The 27,686-nt window shown below is 43.3% G+C and overlaps 1 protein-coding gene and 1 long non-coding RNA gene across 8 annotated transcripts in view; one reads left to right on the plus strand and one right to left on the minus strand.

The window, feature by feature from the left end:
* LOC113596945 (uncharacterized) overlaps nt 1–27,686 on the minus strand; it is a 580,975-nt gene that overhangs the window by 183,944 nt on the left and 369,345 nt on the right. The window lies entirely within an intron of this gene.
* Nucleotides 31–19,269, plus strand: LOC106976502 (caspase-12-like). 4 transcript variants are annotated; one of them, XM_015073936.3, is made up of 13 exons: nt 31–301; nt 1,208–1,457; nt 2,987–3,049; nt 3,208–3,351; nt 4,913–5,161; nt 6,428–6,490; nt 10,512–10,603; nt 11,018–11,191; nt 12,097–12,331; nt 12,729–12,875; nt 15,682–15,791; nt 16,182–16,301; nt 17,511–19,269. In XM_015073936.3, the coding sequence occupies exons 2-12, from the start codon at nt 1,250–1,252 to the stop codon at nt 16,278–16,280; spliced, it is 1,584 nt and encodes a 527-aa protein (XP_014929422.1). In that variant the 5' UTR covers nt 31–301; nt 1,208–1,249; the 3' UTR covers nt 16,281–16,301; nt 17,511–19,269. The 4 variants fall into 4 exon arrangements, with proteins under 4 accessions (XP_014929422.1, XP_014929425.1, XP_053060156.1 ...); XM_053204181.1 differs by having other exon boundaries at nt 47–301; nt 17,158–19,269; XM_015073938.3 differs by lacking the exon at nt 1,208–1,457 and having other exon boundaries at nt 50–301.

Consider the following 27,686-nt stretch of genomic DNA (forward strand, 5'->3'; position numbering starts at 1 on the left):
TGAGACAAACGAGGGTCTATTTGACTTATTAACTGTGTCAAAAATACACTGCAACACAGAACGCAGCAACTGTGAGACAGAAGAAAGAAAAGCCAGGTTTTGCTTCCTGTTTTTCAAAGGAAAGAAGGTATAGATCAGAAGACGGGTCAAATTCTTTCTTTGCAAAGACAAGGGAGCCTGAAAAGCTGTAGTTTCCCGGTTAGATTTAGGTAGCAGCAGCCAATCCATTAAGAGCAGAGATAGAAGGCTGCTTTCATTTTCACTCCTTTTCCTGCCCAGAGAGCCTCAGCAGCAACAGCCGGTGAGTGGCTCCAGTTTTCCATCGCTGATGGCCGTGTTTGAGGGAATTACAGGAGGACGAGGAGTGGGGGAGACAAGGGGGACTCGCGAGGTACCCTGGGGACGTAAGGGATTGGGGCTCAGGGCACGGTGGCAGGTACGCGAGCAGACGAAGTATTTTAGGCAAGAAGTTAGACCTTCTAGGAAAAGGAAGGAGATGTAAAAAATCTGGAGCTATCTTCTTAACACTTTGCTGCGATTTTAGCCCTTTCTGTGAACTCACACTGAGAGTTCTTACCCGTTTTACGAGTGTCCTCAGCAGGGTGAGGGGCCGTCCATGGGGCATTTCATTTCCTCCATGCTTCTGCTCCCCGTGTGACCTCTCATGAACAGCAGGGACCAAACCAGCCACACTGTGTTCTCTCAGTCTCTGAGGCCAGAGTCACCCTGCAGCCCTTCCTCGGAACACAAACAGGGGTCCTTTCCTAGATGCTAATATGTCCGTGCTTTACTGGTACACTATTGATGATGGCAGGTTTTTTAAATGAGTAGTGATAAAAGTGACAGGAAGTAAAGAGATCATAGGTGACACCGAGATAGAACTGAGTCAGCCATCACCAAGCTAGTTAGTGAGGCTGCTTTCTCTCTGTGAGCCTCACTTTCTCCACCTGTAAAAGAGCAGAATCTTGAAGGCGACTGGTGCTACTCTAAGTGTGGTCGTTGGGCAAGGAGATTTGCCATGATCTGAGACGTTGGGAGAAATGAAAATAACACACTCCACCCTGATCACGGAGATCAGATTTCTGGGAATGAGGAAGTTCTATTTACCGAGCTCCCAGATTCTTTTGCATGTTAAAATTTGAGACCCATGGGCCTAGAATCCAGTATCTAAAGTCTGTCCATACCTAAAACCCTATTGTTCTCACAGACAAGACATCACCCCAAGGTCCGGCCCTACGACAAAACGGGGATGGCCGGCAATAGGGTGAACGACTTTATTGAGGACTTGAAGGGAAAGAAGGTGTTAACAAAGCAAGAGTTACGTGCATTAGGGAAAAGAGTGGACCTCATCGTGGATAAGACTGAAGGCCTGATTGATGGTCTCAATGAGAAATCGGGAATAGTAGGAAAAATGTTAGTGAAAAGTATCTTCGGTCCCAAAGGCGAGCTGGCTTTAGGTGAGTATCTTGGGTCAAGGGACGGGTAACTCATTGGTTACCTGCGCTCCTTATGCTGCTTCTGTGTTATTTCTTTTTTTTTTTTTTTTTATAAATTTTTTTTTCAACGTTTCTTTATTTTTTGGGGACAGAGAGACAGAGCATGAACGGGGGAGGGGCAGAGAGAGAGGGAGACACAGAATCGGAAACAGGCTCCAGGCTCTGAGCCATCAGCCCAGAGCCTGATGCGGGGCTCGAACTCACGGACCGCGAGATCGTGACCTGGCTGAAGTCGGATGCTTAACCGACTGCGCCACCCAGGCGCCCCTGTTTCTGTGTTATTTCTATTTGCAAGTGGAGAATCAACTATCCACATGTCTAGTCCCCTCTCTGCCTATCATACTTAAGACTGCAAAATGCCCCGGTCTGCCCCAGACCCTCTGCCAGCATCTGCAATCACTTTATACTGCTGCATCTTTTCTTTTCTCTTCAGCATCTGTCACCTTCAATCATTCCATAACCTCTCTCAGTCACTGTGCCGTGTCTCCCCCGCTAACATATAAACTCCATGAGGCATAGATCTGTGTCGGCTTTGTCCAGAAGGTAGCCCGAGCTCCTGGAAACGAGCCCTGACACATAATAGGTGCTGAGTTAACGTCCGTTCAATGCGTAAATGGTGCTCGGGCTCTAGGAAATTCTGGGACAGCCTTTAGCCAGTCTGTGGGACACTGGCCATACGCTGTGGACTCGAGACCTATTCCCAGATGTGAAATGTTCCATAGAAACAAAAAATCCACCATCGTCTGCTCACGTGTGGCTTAGCCCAAGGAATAAATCTCTGAGCACCTAGATCTGTCCTTGTTAAAGGAGTACAGAGGGAACGTAAGGGCCCGTGGTACATCAATATGTCTTTGAAGTGTGGGAGGCACACTTTTCCTATGAAGGGTCAAGCGTCACCATTTTAAGCATTTACGACCAAACGTTCTCTGTCACAGTAACTCCGATCTGATGCTGTGGCATAAAATTAGCAATAGACAATAAGTACAAAGTGAGCGTGAGTGTGTTCCAATAAAGCTTTATTGGCCAACACTGGTGTGGATGGAGTTTGGCCTGTAGGCCACAGTTTGCTGTCCCTCTCTATAATATACACATGAGGATATTCTCAAAGCCTGCAACATTCTTCTGGGATTATTCTGTCGTTACTCAAAGACTAACTTTACAGAGATGTGCCCTTCCCTTCCTCAGAACGAAAAATGCCATTGCAGAAAACTGTGATTAAAGAATTTGATTATTCCTGAAATCACATGAGCAGGAGTATAATGAGCCCTTCGTTGTTTCACGGAACCTCTGCCTCCTCCTTCACTTGGCATAAAGTCACAGGCCTTAAGAAGCAAAGCTGGAGCTTAGAAAACGAGCCAAATTCCCATGCTTCATAAGGAAGGCGCACGCTGAACAGAGTCCTTTACTTGTGAGCGTGAGGGAAAGAGTTTCAAGTATGGAGGTTCTAGAAACTTAGGTCTGCTAACAAATCTTCTTTTCGATTATTTCAGAAATTCTTGATGAAATTGAGAATTATGACTCTGACAACAGCGGCTCATATTCCTCTTCGACAGGTAAGTGCCCTCAAATCTCATGCGATGACAAAAACTTCTAGGGGTGTCCTCAGGCCCTGCAGTAAAGAGCTAGGAAACCTGAGTTTTCAGTTACCATCTCTGCAAATAATCTACAGAGAAGAGCAAGGATATTTAACTTCTCATTCATTCTACTCCAGAATATGAAGATGAAAGTGAAGAAAGTGAAGAAAATGAACAAAGTGAAGAAGAGGAAAATGCTGAGTCATCCCAGGAAATGGATCCCCCGATAGTAGAAGACACCAAACCTGCTGGCTCATGTGAACCCTCAAACCTCACTGAGGGTAAGGCCCTACAGTACAGGGGAAAGACCACTGAGATAGGTTCAGAAACACTGGGTTATTTCTAACTTCCTCACTTTCCCCCCCAGTCACAAGCAAGGTCAACACTTATATCCCTGCTCTCCATCTTCTGAGAATCTGGAAGTGAAAGTGAAGATCATGAATTGGGAGAGAAGGCTGGGGGTCGTAGGCATGGGTTCTCCTAGGACAGGCAGCGTCATGGACATGTGGTGACACTACATGAGCTGAGGCAGACAGAGAGGCCCCTACTGGGCAACAGAAAGAGAGCTGGAATAAAACACAAGCCATCTCCGCACTGTGCCCATCACTGCCGCTGACTAACCACGTTCCCTGGTAGAATTATCTTAACTCTTCTGAGACTCAATTTTTTTCTGAGTCTCACATTTTTAAAGGAGATTGATAACATCTATAAAGATGCCTAAAACGTCAGAGAGAGATCAACTAACAACTGCACAAACAGAAGGAGGAAGTGGTTAAAAAAGACACGTTAAAAAAAGCACGACAGGACCTGTCACACATACCGTGTGATCACTGAAGAAACTGATGACTTACTGAACCACATTCGAGAATCGTAGTGTCTAGAAAGGAGTGATAGTGCTGTTGTGTTTTGATTAGCATGTTTTCAGAAGTTCTGGACAAGCTTACAAAGGCATAAACATTTTGCCATCTTTATTCACTGTCTTATCTACTCATATATCCGTACGTATATATGCATGTATTAGCTGAAAACCTACATATGCTGTTACAATCACTGTGTTTATAGCAGGAAGCGAGATAAATAAAGATCCTGCTTTTATGGAGTTTACAGTGCAGTGAAGGTATTTATATAGTAAGAATGGCCAAAATACAAGCGTAATTCGGGGGATGGAGAAGAGAAAAGAGGCGAGGCATGTGGGCCAGGATGAAGAGCTATGAGAACTCATCTGACGTGATATTCGGGACAATGTGACCAGTTGGGACAGGATGTGTCATACTCTGAGGCCAAGGCTTTGCAGGGAAGGAGGAAACAATCCCAAGAGCTCTCAGTCAGAAATGGTCTTGCCATGTCCTAAGATCAATCTGATGGGAGAGTAGGAGATTAGGAGGGACGTGGTAGAAGAAGCTGTTACGATCTCAGCTTGGAGCTACCATACTATTTAGAGCCTTTTAGAAAGTGAGAAAGTATCGGGATTGTATTTGCAATAGAAAGGCCCTTAGAAGTTTTTAGGTGGAGGAGTGATAAACCAGCATAGCATCAGAAAGGTCACATGTGTTCAAATGTTTCAGTTAAGAGATCATAGCTTTCGGCTGGTGTTGCCATAGTAGGGAAGTTGTCACATGGTCAAATCTGGAGCACCTTTGGACAGAGAGTTGACAAAAACATAGACAGAAATAAAAATAATAAACTCTACCTTATCTACCAAACCAGATTTCTAGGAATGAGCTCCAGGAGCTCTGCTTAACAAGCTCTCAGATACTTTTGCATTTTAAAATTTGAGACCCATGGGCCTAGAATCAGACATCCAAAGTCCTTTCCATACTTAAAATCTTATTGTTCTCACAGACAAGAAATCACCCCAAGATCTGGTCAATGACAAAAAAGGGATTGCTCATGGCATGCTTGGTACCTTTTTTGCGGACTTGAAGGAAAAGAAGGTGTTAAAAGAACGAGAGATACAAACACTAGGGGAAACAGTGAATGTCATTGTGGATAAGACTGAAGGCCTGGTTGGTGATCTCACTGAGAAAACTCAAATGGTGGGCAAAATGCTAAAGAACCATTTCTTCAGTTCCAAGAGCGAGGCGACTATAAGTGAGTATCTGAAGTCAAAGGACAGGTAACTCATTGGTATCTGCTCTCCTTATGCGGTCTCTGTGTTCTTATTTCTATTTGCAAGTGGAGAATCAACTATCCACATGTCTAGTGCCCTCTCTGCCTATCATACTTAAGACTGTAAAATGTCCCGGTCCGCCCCAGACCCTCTGCCAGCATCTGCAATCACTTTATACTGCTGCACCTTTTCTTTTCTCTTCAGCATCTGTCACCTTCAATCATTCCATAACCTCTCTCAGTCACTGTGCCGTGTCTCCCCCGCTAACACATAAACTCCATGAGGCATAGATCTGTGTCGGCTTTGTCCAGAAGGTAGCCCGAGCTCCTGACACATAATAGGTGCTGAGTTAACGTCTGTTCAATGCGTAAATGGTGCTCGGGCTCTAGGAAATTCTGGGACAGCCTTTAGCCAGTCTGTGGGACACTGGCCATACGCTGTGGACTCGAGACCTATTCCCAGATGTGAAATGTTCCATAGAAACAAAAAATCCACCATCGTCTGCTCACGTGTGGCTTAGCCCAAGGAATAAATCTCTGAGCACCTAGATCTGTCTTTGTTAAAGGAGTACAGAGGGAACGTAAGGGCCCGTGGCGCATCGATATGTCTTTGAAGTGTGGGAGGCACACTTTTCCATGAAGGGTCAAGCGTCACCATTTTAAGCATTTACGACCAAACGTTCTCTGTCACGGTAACTCCAATCTGATGCTGTGGCATAAAATTAGCAATAGACAATAAGTACAAAGTGAGCGTGAGTATGTTCCAATAAAGCTTTATTGGCCAACACTGGTGTGGATGGAGTTTGGCCTGTAGGCCACAGTTTGCTGTCCCTCTCTATAATATACACATGAGGATATTCTCAAAGCCTGCAACATCCTTCTGGGATTATTCTGTCGTTACTCAAAGACTAACTTTACAGAGATGTGCCCTTCCCTTCCTCAGAACGAAAAATGCCATTGCAGAAAACTGTGATTAAAGAATTTGATTATTCCTGAAATCACATGAGCAGGAGCATAATGAGCCCTTCGTTGTTTCACGGAACCTCTGCCTCCTCCTTCACTTGGCATAAAGTCACAGGCCTTAAGAAGCAAAGCTGGAGCTTAGAAAACGAGCCAAATTCCCATGCTTCATAGGGAAGGCGCACGCTGAACAGAGTCATTTACTTGTGATCGCAAGGGAAAGAGTTTCGAGTATGGAGGTTCTAGAAACTTAGGTCTGCTAACAAATCTTCTTTTCGATTATTTCAGAAATTCTTGATGAAGATGAGAAGGATGAATCTGGCAAAATCAAGTCATTTTCCTCCTCAACAGGTAAGTGCCTTCAAATCTCACACCACAATGAAAACCTTCAGACCTCTAGAGGTGTCCACAGGCCCTGCAGTAAAGAGCTAGGAAACCTGAATTTTCAGTTACCATCTCTGCAAATGATCTACAGAGAAGAGCATTGATATTTAACTTCTTCTTCATTCCACTTTGGAATCTGAAGTAAATGTGAACAAAGTGAAGAAAAAGAAAAATGCTGTCAGCCCAGGCATTGGCTCTCCCTATAGTGGAAGCCACCAAACCAAATGGCTCTTAGAAACACTCAAAGCTCACTCAGGATAAGGCCCTACATTACAGAGGCCCTAAGTCACAGGGGAAAGACCACTGAGATCAGTTCTGAAACTCTGGGTTATTTATTTATTTAAAAACATTTTTTTAATGTTCATTTATTTTTGAGAGAGACAGAGAATCAGAGCACAAGGAGGGAAAGGGGAGAGAGAGAGGGAGGCACAGAATCGGAAGCAGGCTCCAGGCTCTGAGCTGTCAGCACAGAACCCAACGCCGGGCTCAAACCCACAAAGTGCAAGATCATGACCTGAGCCGAAGTTGGATGCTCAACCAACTGAGCCACCCAGGTGCCCCAGAAACTCTGGGTTATTTCTGACTTCCTCACAACCCCCAGGTCACAAGCAAGGTCAACACTTACATCCCTGCTCTCCATCTTCTGAGAATCTGGAAGTGAAAGTGAAGATCATGAATTGGGAGAGAAGGCTGGGGGTCGTAGGCATGGGTTCTCCTAGGACAGGCAGCGTCATGGACATGTGGTGACACTAGATGAGCTGAGGCAGACAGAGAAGTCCCTACTGGGCAACAGAAAGAGAGCTGGAATAAAACACAAGCCATCTCTGCACTGAGCCCATCATTGCCCTTGACTAACCACGTTCCCCGGTGGAATTACCTCAACTTTTCTGAGACTCCTATTTTTAAATGAGATTGATTAATAACATCTATAAAGATGCATAAAACATCAAAGAGAGATCAACTAACAACTGCAAATAGAACAAGGAAGTGGTTAAGAAAAACACGCTAAGGGGCCCCTGGGTGGCTCAGTCGGTTAAGTGTCCTACTTTGGCTCAGGTCATGATCTCACAGTTTGTGGGTTTGAGCCCCACATCGGGCTCTGTGCTGATGGCTCGGAGCCTGGAGCCTGCTTCGGATTCTGTGTCTTCCTGTCTCTCTGCCTCTCCTTCATTTGTTCTCTCTCTCTCTCTCTCAAAAATAAATAAAATGTAAAAAAATAAAAAAAGGGAAAAGAAACACGTTAAGAAAAGCACAACAAGACTGGTCACATATACCGTGTGATCACTAAAGAAACTGATGACTTACTGAACCACATCCGAGAATCGTAGTGTCTAGAAAGGAGTGATAGTGCTGTTGTGTTTTGATTAGCATGTTTTCACGAGCTCTGGACAAGCTTACAAAGGCATAAACATTTTGCCATCTTTATTCACTGTCTTATCTATTCAGATATCCATATATATATGCATATATTAGCTAAAAACCTATATATGCTGTTCTAATCACTGTGTTTATAGCAGGAAGCGAGATAAATAAAGATCCTGCTTTTATGGAGTTTACAGTGCAGTGAAGGTATTTATATAGTAAGAATGACCAAAATACAAGCGTAATTCAGGGGATGGAGAAGAGAAAAGAGGCGAGGTATGTGGGCCAGGATGAAGAGCTATGAGAACTCATCTGACGTGATATTCGGGACAATGTGACCAGTTGGGACGGGATGTGTCATACTCTGAGGCCAAGGCTTTGCAGGGAAGGAGGAAACAATCCCAAGAGCTCTCAGTCAGAAATGGTCTTGCCGTGTCCCAAGATCAATCTGATGGGAGAGTAGGAGATTAGGAGGGACGTGGTAGAAGGAGCTGTTAGGATCTCAGCTTGGAGCTACCATACTATTTAGAGCCTTTTAGAAAGTGGGAAAGTATCGGGATTGTATTTGCAATAGAAAGGCCCTTAGAAGTTTTTAGGTGGAGGAGTGATAAACCAGCATAGCATCAGAAAGGTCAAATATGTTCAAATGTTTCAGTTAAGAGATCATAGCTTTCAGCTGGTGTCATGGTAGGGAAGATCTCAGGTAGTCAAATCTGGAGCTCTCTGGGATAGAGAGTCAACAAAAACTATCCTGGACTGGCTGTGGGCTAAATAAGGAAGAGGAGGAACCAAGGATGATTCTGTGTTTTGGGTAGGCAACTAGGTGAAGGGTGTGAGGAACTGAGATAGCAAAAAACTTGTAGTAGAGAGAAATCTGAGGAAAAACCTATTTGTAGGAGTGGGCAAATATCAGGAGTCCTTCTCTCTACACATTTACTTTGTTGCCTGGATCACATCCAAGGGTACATGTTGAATACACAGGTAGATTCAGCCGCGTTGTTCACAGGGGGACCAGGCACGGGAGTAAATCTCAGGATTCAGCAGCATGTAGACAGTATTTAGGATGACGTGTCTGGAAGAGGCCACCTGGGGAGAGATGCTGACAGAACATCTTAGAGGGTTCAATGTAGAAAGACCCAACTCTGGGAGGCGTGGAGGAAGCACAAGGCTGGCGAAGGGCATCCAGCTTGATAGAGGACGGTTACCGCATGCAGAGCCTCTGAAGCCTGGAGAACCCTGCTCAAGGAGGAAGGTGTGCTCAACCACGTTTGAATGCTCAAGAAGCAACAGATGGCCAGTGGTGACCTCAATCTCAAGCATTTAAGTGTTGAAAATGACAGTCAGTGTCTACCGCGTGAAGAAAAGAGAATGAGAGATGAAAATAGTGAAAAGAGATGCCACCTTTAACGAATTGTACTGAGAAGCAGAGCGGGGAAACACAATAGCTGGATGGGACACCAAGTGCAGGGGCAGAGTGCGTAACAGATAAAGGGATATCAAGGCATGTGATACGCCAGCAGGGAGAGCACAGCAGGGGCAAGAAGGGGTACAGATGATGCAGAAGACGGGGACGAGGAATCACCCGAGTACAGTTCTCGCAGGTGAGAGGAAATCGAGCGGGAACGTAAGTACAGTCTCTACCCTCAGCCAGGAGGAAGAATGTGCCGTCCTTTGTCACAGGAGGGGAAGGACAGAAGGTGGGCAGACGTGCGGGAAAACGAACAGACCTGTTGGTTCAGAAGATGAAATTGTTCTTACCCAGCAATATTGGAAGGACCGGAAGGCTTGTTTCCCTACGGGAAAACTACAACAAGAAAAGGGAAAGATGCCTGGTAGCTATTTTCAAGTATTGGAAGGTAACTACTCCTTAATAAGTGGTTGTAGGCTCTTCATCTGTGCCAGATAATCATTCTAGGCATAGGAAATACAGAGATTAAACACATCTTCCCTGTCCTAATGAAGCCGACCGTACAGCAAGCACAATTAAGAGCTATTATTATCATCAGAGTTTTTAGGGGCACATTTACATAAAGTGATCGAAACACGAGGAGAGAAGCCGTAGAAGTATTAGTGAGCTTTCATGGGAAAAGCAAGGAGACATTTGTCTTGATGGTTCCAATGCAGGAACTATATACACCAGTGCTTTGAAAGCTCACACTCCAGGATCTTCAGAATTGGTCAAAATGCTTTAGAATTCTGCAGGGTCTCTGTTAGTGGAGACACTGCACTGGTGGTAATAATGTGCACAGTAGGGATATTTTAGTGGAGTTAAATAACTGAATAATCACTTGACCAGGCCACATGAACATTAGGCTTCCTTCCAATTCTTAGGTACTATGTCTGTGTGAGACTAACGCATGGGGATTGAAAGGTTACTCAATGCCATGACCACTGACAAAAACAAAAGTTGTCCGTGGGGTCAGTAAGAAGCAGAAAGAAAGATGGTAGTATGAAGATTTCTCTTTTTGTCATTTGTAATACAAAATGATTTTTTTGTTGTTGTTTTATTAAGCCTTTTGAAGGGATGGCGGTGAGCATTTCCTAAGAATGAGAGCCCGGTGAAAAGATCCTCATGACTGCCAGACAGTGGGTGCTACTCCTTAATGAGTAATTTTTTCTCTTGTAGTTTTTCAGGTAACCCAGGCTTCCCAAATCAATGTGCTGAAGCTTTGTCCTTGTATCCATTTTAAGGAACCAAAGACAATAATGGCACATGAGGTAATATACTTTGGAATAAGGGCACACAAGGTTGTCCACTCAAACAACATGGAACTCACTGGAAATTTCAGTTCTTGCTACAGATGCCTTAGGATCAGCCCCAAAGGCACAGGATGCTATTCAATCATGTTATCTAATTAAGGGGCCCTTACATCAGATTTCCTGTCTGTTTCATCCCGTCCTCAAACATACTTTAAACTCCTCGCCACCAGTGAACCGAAGCAAGGTTTCCGGAGCGTGTACTCAGAACTACTACACGTTTTTAGTCTGTCTGGTGCCTTGTTCATGAATCCCTAGTTCCATCCCCAAGTCCTCCAGCCATCCAATCTCTAATTGTAAGGGCCTATTTTGCATAGGATTTGGAGGCAAAAGTGGGAGGCTGGGTGCAACTCACTCTGTGTCGGTTAACTGCAGATCTATCCAGTGATGGAGAAGAAGAGCCGAATGCGCCTGGCTCTCATCATTTGCAACAGAACATTCGATTATCTTTCTGAGCGAGAAGGCTGTGAAAAGGACATTTCGGGGATGCGAGATCTGCTGGAGAACCTTGGATATTCAGTGGTTATAAAGGAAAATCTCACCGCTCAGGTAATGGCCCCAGAGAGTGGGATGAGTTGGGATGAGTGTCCCTCCTTTCATCTCCTTCCTGGACTTCTTCCTTGGCGGCTGTCAGAACGGAGCGCACGTTACAGAAACTGCATTTCTCTAGAATAGGCATCCTGCACCGCAGCCTCTCCCAACGTACACTCTGAAGGCCAAGACCTAGATGGCAGTAGTTCACTAAACAGGCTGGCTCTTGCTAATGCTCTCAGTTTGGGAGACACCCATCACTTGATAGTCTATGTGAGACACCACTCTGAGGCCTTTATAATTTCAGTATCGTGTGTCTGAATGTGAAGCCAAGTAGGCGGTTAAAAAACAAAACAAAACAAGTTTTGCACACATACATACACAGAAGAAGTTGTGATTCTGGCTTCGTCCAAAAAAATACCACGGGAGGCTTTAGACAAACCATTTTAAACCTAGCAAGGAATCTGTTCACGTCTCTACGCCAGTGGAAACAGTCCCTCCGTCTCTGTCTCTGTCTCACTCTTTGTTTAATGAAAACTCAGGGCAACTGCAGCCTGTAACACAGTTGTGAAAAGCAAAGCCTTTGGCAGGAGACCCGTCACCTCACGTGTCCCTCCCTGTACTCCACCTCCTAGCGTCTCCCTCAGTCTAAGGATCTACTGAACACCACCGGGCTACACGCTGTATGAAAAAACCCTGCTTTTCCATTCTATACATCCAGCTTTCTGGCTGTATGTCAGAACATACATATGAAATTACATATGTAATTTCTCGTACAATTCCACTCTGTCCAAATCGTCTGATCACTCCATTTCTGCTGTCTCTCTCTCCCTCTTGCGTGTGTGCGTGTAAAGTCCATGTACTGTGTGAGCACAAAGTAGACACAGACAGCTCCCAGGTGGTAAGTCTGGAAACTCTTTCAGGAAATGAAGGTCGAGCTGAAGCACTTTGCCACCCGCCCAGAGCACCGCTTCTCAGACAGCACGTTCCTCGTGTTCATGTCACACGGCATCCTGGACGGGATCTGTGGGACAAAGCACAGGGAGGAAGAGCCAGATGTCCTTCACGACGACACCATCTTCCAGATTTTCAACAATCGCAACTGCAGGAACCTAAAAGACAAACCGAAGGTCATCATCATGCAGGCCTGCCGAGGCAGTGAGTTGGAGCTGGGGGACGCAGGGGGTGGCCGTCCGCTTTTTTCTGTGATTAGCCTGGTGTCCAGCCTTCGCCTTCCCAGGGCTGAGGGAGAGAAACCACACTGTAGAACAGCACTTGGACCTGCTCCAGAAAGATACGAAGCCTGTATCGTCGTTGAACAAGTGTTAAGTGCACTAGAATAACAGCACGTGTCCCGATCATCTGGGACTAGGTTCTACTAAACTTAAGTGGCCTCTGTGTAGTTCCCAGTCAGTGAGGCAATTTTTCTATCAGGAAGATACTGGCATTTTTAATAAATTCCAGATGGAAATGTATTGAAGTAAAGGTATAAGGGTTAAGAGACATTTTGTGTGTGTCTGTAACATCTTTTGTAAGACAAGCGTGTCTCTCCCAGAAGGCAACGGGGCCGTCTGGGTGACAGATGTGGGAGAAGCCTGTGCATGGCCGGAAAACCAGCCCTCAGCACCCTACATCTTCAGTGATGCCGTACAAAAGACCCATGTGGAGAAGGACTTCATCGCTTTCAAATCTTCGACTCCACGTAAGTGACTTCAGAGAGAAGCTTCTCGATCTCCTGTTAGTTTCCAGATCACAGGCCTGGCTGTGATCCTATGTGATTGCTGATTGAAAAACATCTCTTCCTTCATGATAGATTTTAGGCAGAGAATAGATTTAAAATACGGAGGTTTTTATAACTAGAAAGCTAGAAGTCTTCATTTTGGAGGAAACATTCAAAATAAACCAGAGTTTTATGAGGATCCAGTGTTACAATAGTCTAACTATAAATCAGAGTTGTTTTTGTTTGTTCAGACAGCAATGGCACATGATTTGGCCCACCTCATCACCTGCTAGCAATTAAACAGGTAATCAGTAAAACTGTAGTACTTTCTTTACACATTCCAGAACCTCTTACATTATTATTTGACTCTAATCTAAAAAAAATTAGTTAATATTCAAATGCCTGACTTCAGCATCATGCAGCCAAGACTGAAAATCCTCCTTTGGCAGCAAAGACAAAGTAGGAGATAGAAACACAAGATATACCGAGCTGATCGTGGTCAAACCTGCAGAAAATCTATTTAACAGTCACCCACGACATTGGGGTGATTTAGAGAACCAGGGCAATTTCAAGAATCTTGTTTACGAAGCCACAGTTATAAGTCCTCTACTGCAGTGATTACAAACTGCGATGTGCACAGACATCCCTTTGGAACGATATTACAGGCAGCGTTCTGATTCAGTGGGTCTGGGGGGGTGGCGAGATGGTGCCTTTCAAAACACCCTGTGGTGAGGCTAGTGCTGTCCGCCTATGGCCACACATGAGCAGCAAGGGACTGGAGGACCCTCTGAGTGTCGTCTGACAGGAAAAGGCTATGCAGGGAACACCCACTCCGTACCTGGAACAGTCATACTTCTCTTTGTTTTACATACTGGAGTTTAAATAAAACTTTATTTGAAAGAAGAGCTCTGTACTTTTAGCAATTAAAGGAAGTTAAGAAGGCATATATGGGCTGGTATGTATCTAAGAGACTCTTTAACTTACTTAAGGAAATGAAGTGTAACATGAAAAGTTCTTGCATTCATTTTTGCACACATAACGACCCGCTAAGGTGGAGTGAGCACAGGGTGTAGGATCCACAAGTGAAGCAGATGTGCTTACTGAACCTCACGGAGCATATGGTCGGAGCAGAGAGGCAGAGGTTAACTCAGGGGAAAATATACACCCACGTCTCACAAGTAGATACTGACTGTCTCTTGACTGTGCTAAGTGCTTTGAGGAAAAACGTGTTGAAAGATGAAGGAGTTAACTATGTCAAGGGTAAGCGAGGAACATTCCAGACAGAAAAAGCACAGAGGACCTGGGAAAGAAAGGAGCCTGGAAAACTGGGCCAGTATATCTGGAGCACAGAGCTGGGGCTCAGTGCTGAGAGGGAGGTTGGAGAGGTCAGGAGGGGTCATGCGATTTGGGGCCTGATAGGTTCGGGAAGGATTTGATCTTTTCTGTTTACATACTTTATTACTAATATTACTTTATACTAATAGTAATAGGAAGTTTTGGTGAAAACTTAAGCAATGAAATGGTAAGATTATCATTTTTATATAACTACTCCGGGGATTCTGTGGGGAATGGATTACAGTACAGCAGGAAATACAGGAGGCGGGTTAAAACGCTACTGCAGGGTTACTGGCCACAGCTGGTAACGGCAGTCTCGGGAAGACACAGCTGTTGAATCCAGAAGGAATTAGTGTATAAAACGTCTAGGACCCAGTGTTGGGAGGATGTGGCAGGTGAGTAAGAAGGGATGACACAGAGGACTCAAGGGATGGTCATGGTGCGTTCATTAAAACGGGAATCCTGCCAGAAAGTGTGAGATGCCTTTGGCATATTTCCAGATGAAACAGAGAGAGTTACAAAGCTGTGTACCTCAGAAAAGAGAATGGCACCAGGATTCGGTAGGTGGTGGCTGAGAATTATATCTCGTAGTCTAAAAATGGATGAAATTATACAGGAGCAGAGAACAGACGGAGACGAGATCCCAAAGCTGAGGCTTGTGGATGGTAGAGGTCAAGCTGGGAGGCAGAGTATTTGCAAGTTGGGCTCAGGAAGTTTCCTATCAGGGCATAAGAAAGAAAAGTAAGGGTATGTATGTGTGGTCAGTGTGACCAAGAAAGCCTCCACTGGACTTATGGCCAGTTTCTGATTTGAATGAGAGAGATCAGGTGAAACCCAGCGAGTGACCATGAGATTGAATGACGTGGAGGCCATGAATGGCCTTGGGGAAAGTGACTTGGTAAAGTCAGGGTGGTGGGGGGAGACAGCAGACGGGTGAGCGGGCTAGGGCTCGGAGGATGTGAAGACGATGGGGAGAGACAAACCTGAGGAATGCAACCATTAAAAGGAGGAAGGAACAGGAAGGGAGCTGCAGATAAAGTGACCATCAGACTATTAGCTTTTTGACGATGGGAGAGATTTGATCACACTGCAATGGTCACAAAAAGTGGTAGCTCAAGAGATGGTCACGATAAAAAACGAGCAAAATATTCCAGGAGAAAACAGAACAGACGAAGAGGAGGTCCAGAATGGCACGACAGGAATTAGTTTCTTTTCCACTACTTGCAGTCCGAGGCAGGTAACTTTGGCTCTAAGAGCGTGAACAGGGTTGATGACTGAGAGTCCATGATGGTTTTCTCTGGGCCTCCTGGGGACACTGGAGGTCCCAGCTTTGCCTTTCTCTCTCCTCCAAAGCACTAAAATCAAACTATGCCCAAAAGCTCTGACTCTAAGAGTCTTCCACACACAACACAAAGGCCACATCTGCCAGTATTTTAATACCTTTTCTTTGCAGATAACGTTTCCTGGAGACTGAACACAGATGGCTCTGTCTTCATTTCCCATCTTATCCGCTACTTCAAAATGTATTCTTGTTGTCATCATTTGGAGGAGATTTTCCGAAAGGTACAGGTCTTCTGTTTTTTTCAACGTCATCACTGTGCAACCATTCCCAATTTTTTTTGGTGGGTGGGTGGGTGGGGAATCCTGAAAGCTCTTAGGCCATCTTGGCATTCCTTCCTGTACTCCACGTTTGTTTAAAGAGGAGGTTTTGGGGAAATATTGCATGGAACCAGTGTGAGTTTCTCTGATTCTGATGGCCTTGTTTATTCAGAAAATGCTTGAGGATACTCCATCATGCATGGATGTACTATAGCCAAGGAAAAGCTAAATGTTTCTTCTGTGTATACCCCCCTGGCCACAGCCTTAAAACATACCACAAATTCTGTGACTCCTGAGAGAGAAGTCCAGATTTCCCTTTTAGGAAGTATCTAAAGATTTTCTTTCCTGCCTTAGGTTCAATATTCATTTGAGACTCCAAATATAATTACCCAGATGCCCACGATTGAGAGACTCTCCATGACACGATATTTCTACCTCTTCCCTGGGAATTAAAACTCATACACAGCATCTCAGGTAAATGCTTCCAAGAAGTGGACTTGGGAGCTCCCTGCTCAGAGCCTGTGTGTCAAATACAGACAGAATGGAGGACAGTGACAGGGTGTAGCTGCCTAGTACTGTCCTGTCCCCATGTTCTTTTTTTTTTTCAACATAATTCTTAATTTTTTTTTTAATTTACATCCAAATTAGTTAGCATATAGTGCAACCATGATTTCAGGAGTAGATTCCTTAATGCCCCCTTACCCATTTAGCCCATCCCCCCTCCCACACCCCCTCCGGTAACCCTCTGTTTGTTCATCATATTTAAGAGTCTCTTATGCTTTGTCCCCCTCCCTGTTTTTATATTATTTTTGCTTCCTTTCCCTTCTGTTCATCTGTTTTGTCTCTTAAAGTCCTCATATGAGTGAAGTCATATGATATTTGTCTTTCTCGGACTGACCAATGTCACTTAGCATAATACCCTCCAGTTCCATCCCATGTAGTTGCAAATGGCAAGATTTCATGCTTTTTGATTGCCGAGTAATACTCCATTGTATACATATACACCACATCTTCTTTATCCATTCATCCACCGATGGACATCTGGGCTCTTTCCATACTTTGGCTATTGTCGACAGTGCTACTATAAACATGGGGGTGCACGTGTCCCTTCGAAACAGCACACCTGTATCCCTTGGATAAATGCCTAGTAGCGCAATTGCTGGGTCATAGGGTAGCTCTATCTTTCATTTTTTGAGGAACCTCCATACTGTTTTCCAGAGTGGCTGCACCAGCTTGCATTCCCATCGTCCCCATGTTCTTAATGACCCTTGGGAAAACCCTGGTTTCATATGAAATTTTAAGAAATTGTAAGTCTAATGTTTCCCTCCAGTCTTAATGTCTCTCAAGGACCTACCTACCGAGTGGAAGATATTTAGTTCCGAAGCTTGCACAAAAAAACTGGATGTTCATATACAGCTGGCGTGAGGCGTCCTCCCAGGGAAGTCAGTTTGGCTGAGTTTCATTCCTCCTGTGTTTGTGATGAGGACTGCCTATACCACAGTGTCAGTTGGAGGCTGCTGGGTGTGCACCGAGGCAATGAGACCCTAGTGCGGACCTCCCCCTCTGGGGGTGACAGGCCCATAGCCCTTTTGTGAAGGCACAACTCATGGTAGGCATCAGTTCTGTTTATGCCTTACCTCCTATAACCCCTTTCCTTATGTTTCCTTCTCTCTACTTTTCCAGGGAAACTGGGCCATTATGTACTCGACGAATCTACTACTTCAAAAGGGCAATGTCTGCTCGTGAATATTTTTATACAAAACTTCCCAAATGCCCACCTTCAACCAAGGCCAAGTGAAAATCAATGTCATATTGTTGCTGAGTTAGTACTTACTACATTTTAAAAAAATTTTGTTTGTTTTCTCACGTTATTGTAAGGGTAAAACATTTTCATTGCAAAACAAAGTTTAAGTATAGAAAAACATTTAATAAATATTTAATGAATAAGTGATTACATTAATAGGTGTCCTGGTATTAGGCAAAGATCATACTGTCGGGATAAACTCTTCTCTGTTATAAAGGATCATTCACGTACTCTCCATTTGGAAGACTATTACTAACATTTGACTTGGGACATTTACATTATAGACTGAATTCTCATTTATTTTGACTCATTTCTAACTCGGCCATAGGATATTTTGATAATATTTTTTAATGAACTACAAGTAGTATTTTTTTTTGATTCCTAGAATGTGAAAAATCTTTGTCCCTGAGTTCACTTATGAGTTCTCCTAAAAACATATACAAAGGCCAGTGTGAATTTATTTCTTAGTATTATGTTTTTATTATCAAAATGTTGATTTTTTTTAAAAAGTACCCATACATATCTGCATCTGTATACTCATTAACTTTCAAACTATAGATGAAAGCCAATGTGTATAATCACTAAAAAAAACAAAAACAAAAAAACAAAAAAAACTTTATTTTGTTTGAATCTTGAGAACATGGAGATTATGTAAAAATATCCCTTTAGAACTGAAAGTGACAAAGAGGGAAGTGAAAATCAAGTTCCATGAAATGATTTATGTTCTCTCTCTTCCATCCTGTGGTCTTACTTCCTCTCTCTCTACATACACAAACTCACAGATGAATTTAGAAAGCTAACTGTGTAAGATACTCTATGACCTGCACTTGTGTTGATTCAAAATTACCATCTAGGATTAAAGGGAGATGTGAAGCATCAGTAATATACATAGCCTAAGCTTAAGAGGGTGGGGGAAGGCGATCAAGGGCTGACTGGGGGCTGGGTAGAGTCTCCTTCCTGTCCCTTTTCACTCAGCCCCTTATATTCTGAAGGTCACATCTCCAGCTGTTGGAGCTACACCTCTTAAGGTCAAAAAAAGTGCAGCCTAGTCAGCAAGAAAGAGGAAGAACCAGCAGACACAGGCCCCCTCCCTTTCAGGAAGTCTTCTCTTCCTATAAACCAAGAACCACCACTGGGTCCAAAGTAACTCACAGCTGCGCAGAAGTTGAGAAATGAAGTATTTATTCCATGTGTCAAATTCCTAGCAAAAAACCCCTGGGAGTTTCTCTTAAGAAATGGGGAAAAGCAGATATTGGGTCCCTTTGACTGTCTCTGCCAGAGATTGCTTCCACATTTGATGGCTGCCTAATACTGAACTAAAAAAATTTTTTTAATGTTTATTTTTGAGAGAGGGAGTGAGACAGTGTGAGTGGGGGAGGGCCAGAGAGAGGGAGACACAGAATCCGAAGCAGGCTCCAGGCTCTGAGCTGTCAGCACAGAGCCCGACGCGGGGCTCAAACCACGAACTGTGAGAAGATGACCTGAGCCGAAGTCGGACGCCCAACTGACTGAGCCACCCAGGTGCCCCTGCCTAATATTGAATTTAATGGATGGATTAGAATGTATTTTTTTAAGTTCAGTAATTTGCAAATGTGTTATCTTATGCAATTTTATAATAAAATTTTCCTCCTAAGTATATCTCTAAGTTGCTCTCTGATAATACTATTGGAATAAACTCTCAGAACTAAAATGACAGGGTCAAAAGCATTAAAATTCGAATTTTCTATGTAGGGTAGAGCTCAAAAAATTGTCTGAATGTGCACTCCCCCTGAGCTGAATGCACTATGGCTCATTTTCCTATATCTGCATCAGCACGATGTGTACTCTATCTTGTTAATTTCTCAGGCCCCAAATCAAAATTATTCTGATGTTTGTTTGCTTTCTAAACCAGCTAAGCATCTCTTCCCACGCTTATAGGTCACTGCAAACAAGTTAAATGTTAACTGGTGCTTCCTCTTGTCCACCAGGTCTACGGCGGGGGGGTCTATCAGAAACTCACAGGAACCACTAACTGGGGCACCTCGCTGGCTTCCAGCCCAGCCGGGACTGTGCCTCTCACCTGAAAGGCACATTCTTATCTCAGAATCTGCTATCCCCTTTGCCTAAACCAATCGCCCCTTGCACCCCATAACTGCATGACTTAGTACTGCCCTTCCTGGGGTTTCCACTAAGTTAAGACCTTATCAGTGTCCTCACTTGTCTAAATGACCCAGCCAGCCTTCTCCTGCCCCTGATACTCCCAACATCCTCACCCTTCTTGATTTTTCCACAGCACTGATTACTTATGACACACTACGTAATTTGTCTACTATTTATATGTTCATCTCACTCCATGAGAATATAAGCACCGTGAGGGTGGTGACTCTGTTTCCTTTGTGACAGTATTCACAGAATTTAGAGCCGTGCCTGGCGCAGAGCAGACATTCAAGTTTCAACTAGATGAATGAATCCATCTAAAATCATCATGATGGGGACCTATGGAGATAAAATATACAGTATGTTTTCCCAAATGGCTTCGCAATACAACCTTTTTTTCTCGGCGATACAAAACTTAGGTTTTGGTTTAGTTGGGGATTAGTTTTTTTCATATTTTATCAAACCTACTCCTTTTTGTCTAGGTACTTCTTTGGGAACATCTATTATTTGTGTGGTAAAAATTCAAAATGCATTCTTTCCTTCACAATCAAACATCTTACCTTCCATAAACAGTGTCTGTATGATTGTTCTCTGCCTGATTTAATAGGACCTATTGAGAATGTCATGGCGAAAAAGAAGTATTTACTACATACATGGAGCTTATGTAAATAGATATCTAAAACACACTGCTATGTCTGAATGCTTGTGTCCCTACAACATTCATAGGTTGGAATCTTCTTTTAAGAATGTTTGTTTGTTTGTTTACTGAGAGAGAGAGTTGCAGAGACACAGGGAGTGAGAGAATTCCAAGCAGGCTGCATGCTGTCAGTGCAGAGCTCAATACAGGACTCAATCTCACCACCCTGAGATCATGGCCTGAGCCAAAATCAGGAGTTGGACGCTTAACTGACAGAGCCACCAAGGTGCCCCCATATGTTGAAATCTTAACGCCCAGTGTGATGGTATGAGAAGGTCCTTGGGAAGTGTTTAAGGTCAGGGGGTGGGGCCCTCATGGATGGGATTAGTGCCTTATAAAAGAGGCTCCAGAGAGCTACCCGGCCCCTTCCCACACCTGAAGACTCAAGGAGACTTCTGTTGGGGCTCCACCTGAATGTGCCGGCATCCCGATCTCAGACTTCCAAGTAGATTTCTGCTGTTTAGAAGCCACCCAGGCTGTGCTATTTTACTAAAGCAGCCCAAACGGACCAAAACACACGCCATGTTTTACAGTGAACTAAGAATGTTAGTCCAGCCCCGTTCCCCTTTCTAGAACCATTGTGTCGATGGCTGGCATTTCCAAGCACACACTTGTCCTTGCCAGAACCTCACTTTGCATGTTAATTACCTTCTGCTTCTCCTTCGATACCAAATCAATCACCAATGCTATCAATTCTACCTCCTCATCACCAAATCCATTCTGTTCTCCCCATACCCTCTCATCAATTCCCGTCAAATGACCTGTACCTGTCATCTGAAATAGTGCATAGACTCATGCCTGGTCAACATAAATCCACATGAGTCTTCCAAAAAGTAAGCAGACCTCCATTGGAGAGACACTGCTCAGAAAGGAGTGTCCGTCATCAGCTTGCTGTTTCCTTATCTTCTGCAGAACAGGACGCACACATGTTCTCACAGTTCACAAACTCTGTTGTGTCCTTATTCCCCTCAACTTTTCCATCCAGAAGCCCATTTCCACTGAACTACCTGAGCCGTGTCAGGCGCCATGTACCTGTACACGTTCTACGTGCCTTTATGTGTACTCATTTTTCCTTCCTGGATCGACCAGATACCCCACGTCCAAAACACTCGCAACTGTCTAAACCCTGATTATTCCTCGTAATAGTAGTGTTAATAATAATGATAATAATAATACTGAACAAAAACAGCAATAACAGTGGCAATATGAGCAAACCTGAGAAGAAATATTCACCTGAATGTTTTTATTTATGCTAAGAACTTGGTAAAACATTCTCATAAACATTTTCTCACTGAAGATTCAGCTCAGGTACCAGCTCCTCCAAGAAATTTTCTTTGATAATTGATAATTTTTTCCCAACTACTGGGTACTCTTCCACCATGTAGTCACATGTTTTGAGAGACAGTATTTGTCAGACAGGGTCCACGCAAGACAAGAGACATAACTCCACATGGATAAAGAGATTACACTTAACATAGAGATTTTTAAATACAGTGTTCAAAGTCTGAAAACGAGGAAACGGGATACCAAGGGACCACGAAGGTGGCATCTGCAGGAGGCATCTACCAGTCAGCTCTAAGACTGAGGGGTGTTGACGGAAGGAGCTGAAGTTATCAAAACCAAAATGCTGCCAAATCAGGATGTGGACATCTGATGGGGGACTTGGTGGGGTAGCCATTGGTGTGTGAAAGCCTGGACATGGGAGTCCCACAAGGCAGAATCTAGACCTTTGCAGAAAGGACCCCACCAACTGCCTTCAGGGGGTGTGACGAGGCAGGTTCTGGGAGTAATGGGACAATCCCTAACCTGAAACTAAGGGAAGGGTCACTGCTGACAGGAATCAAGAAACAGGTAAATTCTTCTCTTGTCCTTATGTTTTCTTACCTCTTTCTTTGCTCCTTATTGGCAGAACCTAATGGGAGGTAGGCTGACCAAAGTAAACTGGAATTTGTAGAATTCCAGCCCCAGTATCATAGAGTATCATGCCTGGTGCTGTCCTCTGTAGCCTGTTAAGTTTATTCTGCTCCTCTCTCTCTCTCTCTCTCTCTCTCTCTCTCTCTCTCTCTTTTTAATTTTTTAATGTTTATTTATTTTTGAGAGCGAGAGAGACAGAGTGTGAATGGGAGAAGGGGAGAGAGAGGGAGGCAGAGAATCCAAAGCAGTCTCCAGGCTTTGAGCTGTTAGCACAGAGCCTGAAGCAGGGCTCAAACTTGCAAGTGGTGAGATCATGACCTGAGCCAAAGTCAGACGCTCAACCGAATGAGCTACCCCAATGCTCCTTGCTCCTCTTTTCTTGATGCTACAGTAGTATTCCCATCACCACCACCACCACCACCACAACAAAACAATAAAGAGAAAAGTGGTTCATATCAGTATGACCCAGGAGTTGCAAAAGCTGAGGGAGAAACTCTGGCTGGACCTGACTCTTTTCCCTAGCCAAGCATGTGAGTGGTAGCGTTCCTGAGCTGTAAGGTGGTTGGGTCCTTTGCTGACCTTCTGTGTTTAAAAAGAACATAGGTGCTGCTTCCAAATTTCATGAAAAATATCCCATGTGCAGGAAGCTAACTGAAAATTTGCATGGAAGGAAATTCTGAGAAACTTAGCTCTAGCTTACCTATGTTGACACAATAAAAAACTAAAAATGGGACCTGCATATAGTATAGTATAAATATGTAGTATATATGCTTATAATATGATTCATTGAGTTTCTCTTCCCTTCTGCATTCTTTTCCTAGATGCTATCATTAAATTTCATGATATATAATATCATCTATATGTAGAAATATTCTCACTGTATGTACTCAACAGATTGGTCTTCTAAGTTTCACATTAATATTTAACTAATTACCAACTCACCATCTCCCTTGGAGCATAATTCCAAAATTGAATTTGCATACATTACAGGAATACCTCTGAGACACTGTGGCTTCAGTTCCAGATCATTTAAATAAAGCAAATATTGCAATAAAGCAAATATCACAATAAAGTCAATCAAATGAATTTTTGGTCTCCTTGTACATACAAAAATTATGTTTATGCTATACTATAGTCTATTAAGTGTGCAGTAGCATTATGTCTAAAAAATGCAATGTGTATACCTTAATTAAAACATACTTTATTGCTACAAAATGCTGACCACCATTGGAGCTTTTAGTCAGTCAGAATCACTGATCACAGATCACTGTAACAAATATGATAATGAAAATTTTGAAAAGTTGTAAGAATCACCAAAAGGTGACATGGTGACACGAGAGACATCGAGTCAGCAAATGCTCTCGGAAAAATGGTGCCAGGAGATTTTCTCTATGTGAGGTTGCCACAAGCCTTCAGTTTGTTTAAAAAAAAAAAAAAGTATCGCCCCCCACCCCCCTCAGTCTACTCCTTAATTTATTCTTCTATTCTTCGTACATGCTTCTAGTAAATAATACATATAATAGATACAGAAACTGGAGACTTACCCTTGTTACCTTTCTCTCCTGTGAACTCCACTTAAATTGGTCACTTGTATCTGTTGACTCAAGTTTATCAATTTCTCAACAGCCTGTGCTTTCAGCCCACCTGAACTACCACCAGTGTCTCTTAATGTCCTTAAATTATGCAAATTCTCCTTTATTGTCAGGGGAAACAGTGGGGGATAGAAAGAATAGATTTGGTGATTATGACACTAATCAAATTAGATGGCTCAGCTAATCGCATTCTGTGATGGGGATTTTCTGTAAGGCTGAGAATATTCAATCTGCTATAAAAGACAGGAAAACAAATAGGATGGATGTAGTTCATAAGAAATATTAAGCACAGACGGTAATATGCCAGAATTAAACATATGAGTTATAGGTAAAATTCACAGGAGGGGTTTAGTGTATATAATGAATAAGAAATAACTTCTGCGATACAGAATTCATATGATTAAATATAGATAGTAAGTGAATAATATGTAAGAGATGTCCAAGATAGAAAAAGTAGAAGAAGCAATAGAACAAAAATATGCTGCTTAAAGATACAAAGGGATGGACAGAGCCACATCGTGATCATGCCGCCTTTAGACAAGGACTTTTCCACTTCGAAGTTGGCCACAGTTTGTTGACAGCCAATAGAGTTCCATTCTGATCCCACATAAGCTCTACTCAAGAAACACAAATAAGACCAGAGGCTGTTCAACAGGCCAACACTTGCACCAAGAACACTTGCCCTACAACTCTTGGGTAGAGTAGGGGCACGCCATAGATGGAAAGATTTTCCTCCGTGGTCCCCCCTCATTCTGACCTCAACTCTGATTCTCGTGGCCAAACCATCCATCGTGAAGGCTGACGCAGCGAGAGGGGCAGGGTTTATGAACAATGTCACCACCAGGACTCAGGGAGTTCTTTTACCCTCTTCTCACTCTAGCTAAGTGTATTAACTTATTTCATTCTTGCTTCTTGCTCAGTATTTTAATTAGTTTAATAAGCCATAGTGTTTGGTCATTTTAATTTGGTCTGAAAGCCTTGTTGTTGTCTGACCTCTGGGACAGCGTGTTAATTAGTATACCGGACAGCTACCACTGCATTAAAGGAAGCCCACACGTAACAAATCCTCAGCTAATGGAGTTGCCCTTTGTCTTGGAAGAAGACATGGGAAGGAGGCAAATGCTTCTCAGCACAATGCCAAGGATGTTATTTACAAAATCAGGTTAAAGTCAAATTAATAAGATAAATTTATACAATCTATGAGACTAAACCATGTATTCTTGGGAGAAAATTTAATACACTTGGATTGAATTAAGCGTGTATTTTTGTCCTTAAGTAACTGGAGAGGAAATCCATCTTTAACCTTTACGGTTGGAGAGAATGAAGAAAATTCCCCGTCTCAAGAGAATGGAGCCACTGGTGTTTATCAGAGTTAGCAGAAGAAAGCCTCCACTGATATCAGTCCATGTGAGACACCAGACTTTGAAAGACTGGTAACAGGAAAGACTTTCCTCCTTTCCAAGGAGGAAAATGGGAGCCCAGGACTCACCGGAGAGTTTAAGTTCCTGAAGGAAGGCAAGTCGAAAAAATGCTGCTATTAAAAGGGGGCTTTTGAACGAAGATTTGGAGTTTGAAGATAAGGAGAAAATATGTAAGTACCCGACATTTCCATAGAACACACATGGGAATTCCTAAACTAGTGCACACAGGCACACACACGTAGGTGCACACATACATGCACGCAGACACACACAGGTACATACACGCACGCGCATGCACACACACACACAGGTGCATGCACGTAGGCACATACACAGGTGCACACGCACATACACGTACACATAGGTGCACACGCACACATGCGCACACATAGGTGCATGCATGCACACAAGCACACAAAGGTGCACACACACAGACACACATGTGCACACACAAACAGGTTCATGCATGGACACACCTGCACTCACACACCCGGAGATGCTAGGGAAGGAAGGCACACCCCTCTCAACTCCCACTAGGTCGTGATTTGTCCGGGCTTTCAGTCTAGGAACCATTTAATCCTCTCCTGGAACTCAGTGTAATTTTGGCCTGACATGACAATTTTCAGGAAAAACACACTCCTATTTTCTAATAACCTTAGAATTGGAAAAGGAGGGCTTTGACCTTCTTCCCTATCTGAAGAAAACGACAGAAGAGAAGGTGCCCCCTGAGCATGAGAAACCTGGAGACTCATATTTCATCAGGCAGGAGGCGATAAGCTCATAGGCCAGCAAGTGACAGGACGGAGAGGCTGGCTAAGCTCAACTGCTATTAGAGGCCGTGTCTCCTGGTGGCATTAGATCCCCGCTCCCACCCCTGCCTTTGATCAGTTCTTCAGCAATAGCTTCGATGATCTTAGATTAAATGCAAAATCTTCAACAGGCACTCCTGATGCCTCTAACTCCGTTCGATGCCATTAGTGTTCTCTGAACCGCACTCCGCCAAGCGACTGCTCACCTCAGGGCCTTCACACACTCCCATGTAGTTCCCTCTGCTTGAAATAACCCTTCACGGTCTATAGGGCTAATGTCCATGCCTCCGTCAGCCATCATCTTGAGAGGTACTTCTTCACAGAGGCTTCTCTGACCCATGATCGAAACTAGATACCCTGTTATCTACTTGCATTAAAATTAGTGATTTGTTTTTTCCTTCAGTGAAATTGTCATGATTGGTAATGATGCATTTTCCAGTGTGGCTGGAATCCGCTCTATTGGAGTGAGGACCAGGCCCCCCTTATTCCCATATGCACAGCACCTATATGAAACAGAACTCATGCTCACAAATATTTACAAGATGAGAAAAATCCCCAACTCATATATATGTTCCCCCAAATTACGCAGATTCACCAATATGAGATAGACTGGAGATTATTCTAGTTGGGAGGGAAATACGATCATGTATAGATAAGAGCTTAAATATCATTTTTGACTCAAGTTCCACGTGTTTTATCTTCATGCCAGAAGATGAGAAACATTAGGCACGTGGTCCTCATGATTCTTTTAAGATTGTTACATATTGATAAGGATTCCAACAATAAAAAGAGCTGTGATTTGAGAGATTCATTCCACTTCTTTTCAATTCTATATGAACAAAAGAAAATCTTCTGAACAAAGAGATGTGCAAATGCCTTCAGAATGGATTCCCCAACGCAAAGCCTGAAACATTGAGTTTCCACTCAGATCACTGGATGAACCTTGAGACCTACCCTGCACCAGCAGAAGACATGCTGATAACATGTGGAAACTCTCCTGACTTATGATTGACACAGTGAGGTGATCTACGTTATACCCCCATGGAGGGGGTCATCTTAGACATGGAAGCTATAATGTAACCTCATGAAGAACTCAGAAATATTGTCAAGTTCTCATTTCTTCTTCGAGTATAGCAGAGTCAGTTATAAAGATCTCAGCTTCATTATACTGCACTTGTCTTCAGAAATACAACAAATCAACCTATGACCCCAAGTCATGACTCTCAACACTCAACACAAAAACATGTCTTACGTATAAAGTAGGTGTTATTTGTATCTTCGGAAAGAAATCCAGATATTTGCATACCTGAAATTAATATTACACTGAATGTTAACTAACTGGAATTTAAATAAAAACTTGCTAAAAAAGAAAAAAAATGATAAAATATGTATTTATTTTTGCTTCTTTCCAACAGTCAAAATGTTAAACTATATAAATTTTGTCCATTTTGTTAAAGAAAAATCTGGTAGAGAATTTAGTAGCACA

Source organism: Acinonyx jubatus, chromosome D1 (genome assembly GCF_027475565.1).
Source record: "Acinonyx jubatus isolate Ajub_Pintada_27869175 chromosome D1, VMU_Ajub_asm_v1.0, whole genome shotgun sequence".
In the NCBI taxonomy this organism is placed as follows: domain Eukaryota; kingdom Metazoa; phylum Chordata; class Mammalia; order Carnivora; family Felidae; genus Acinonyx; species Acinonyx jubatus.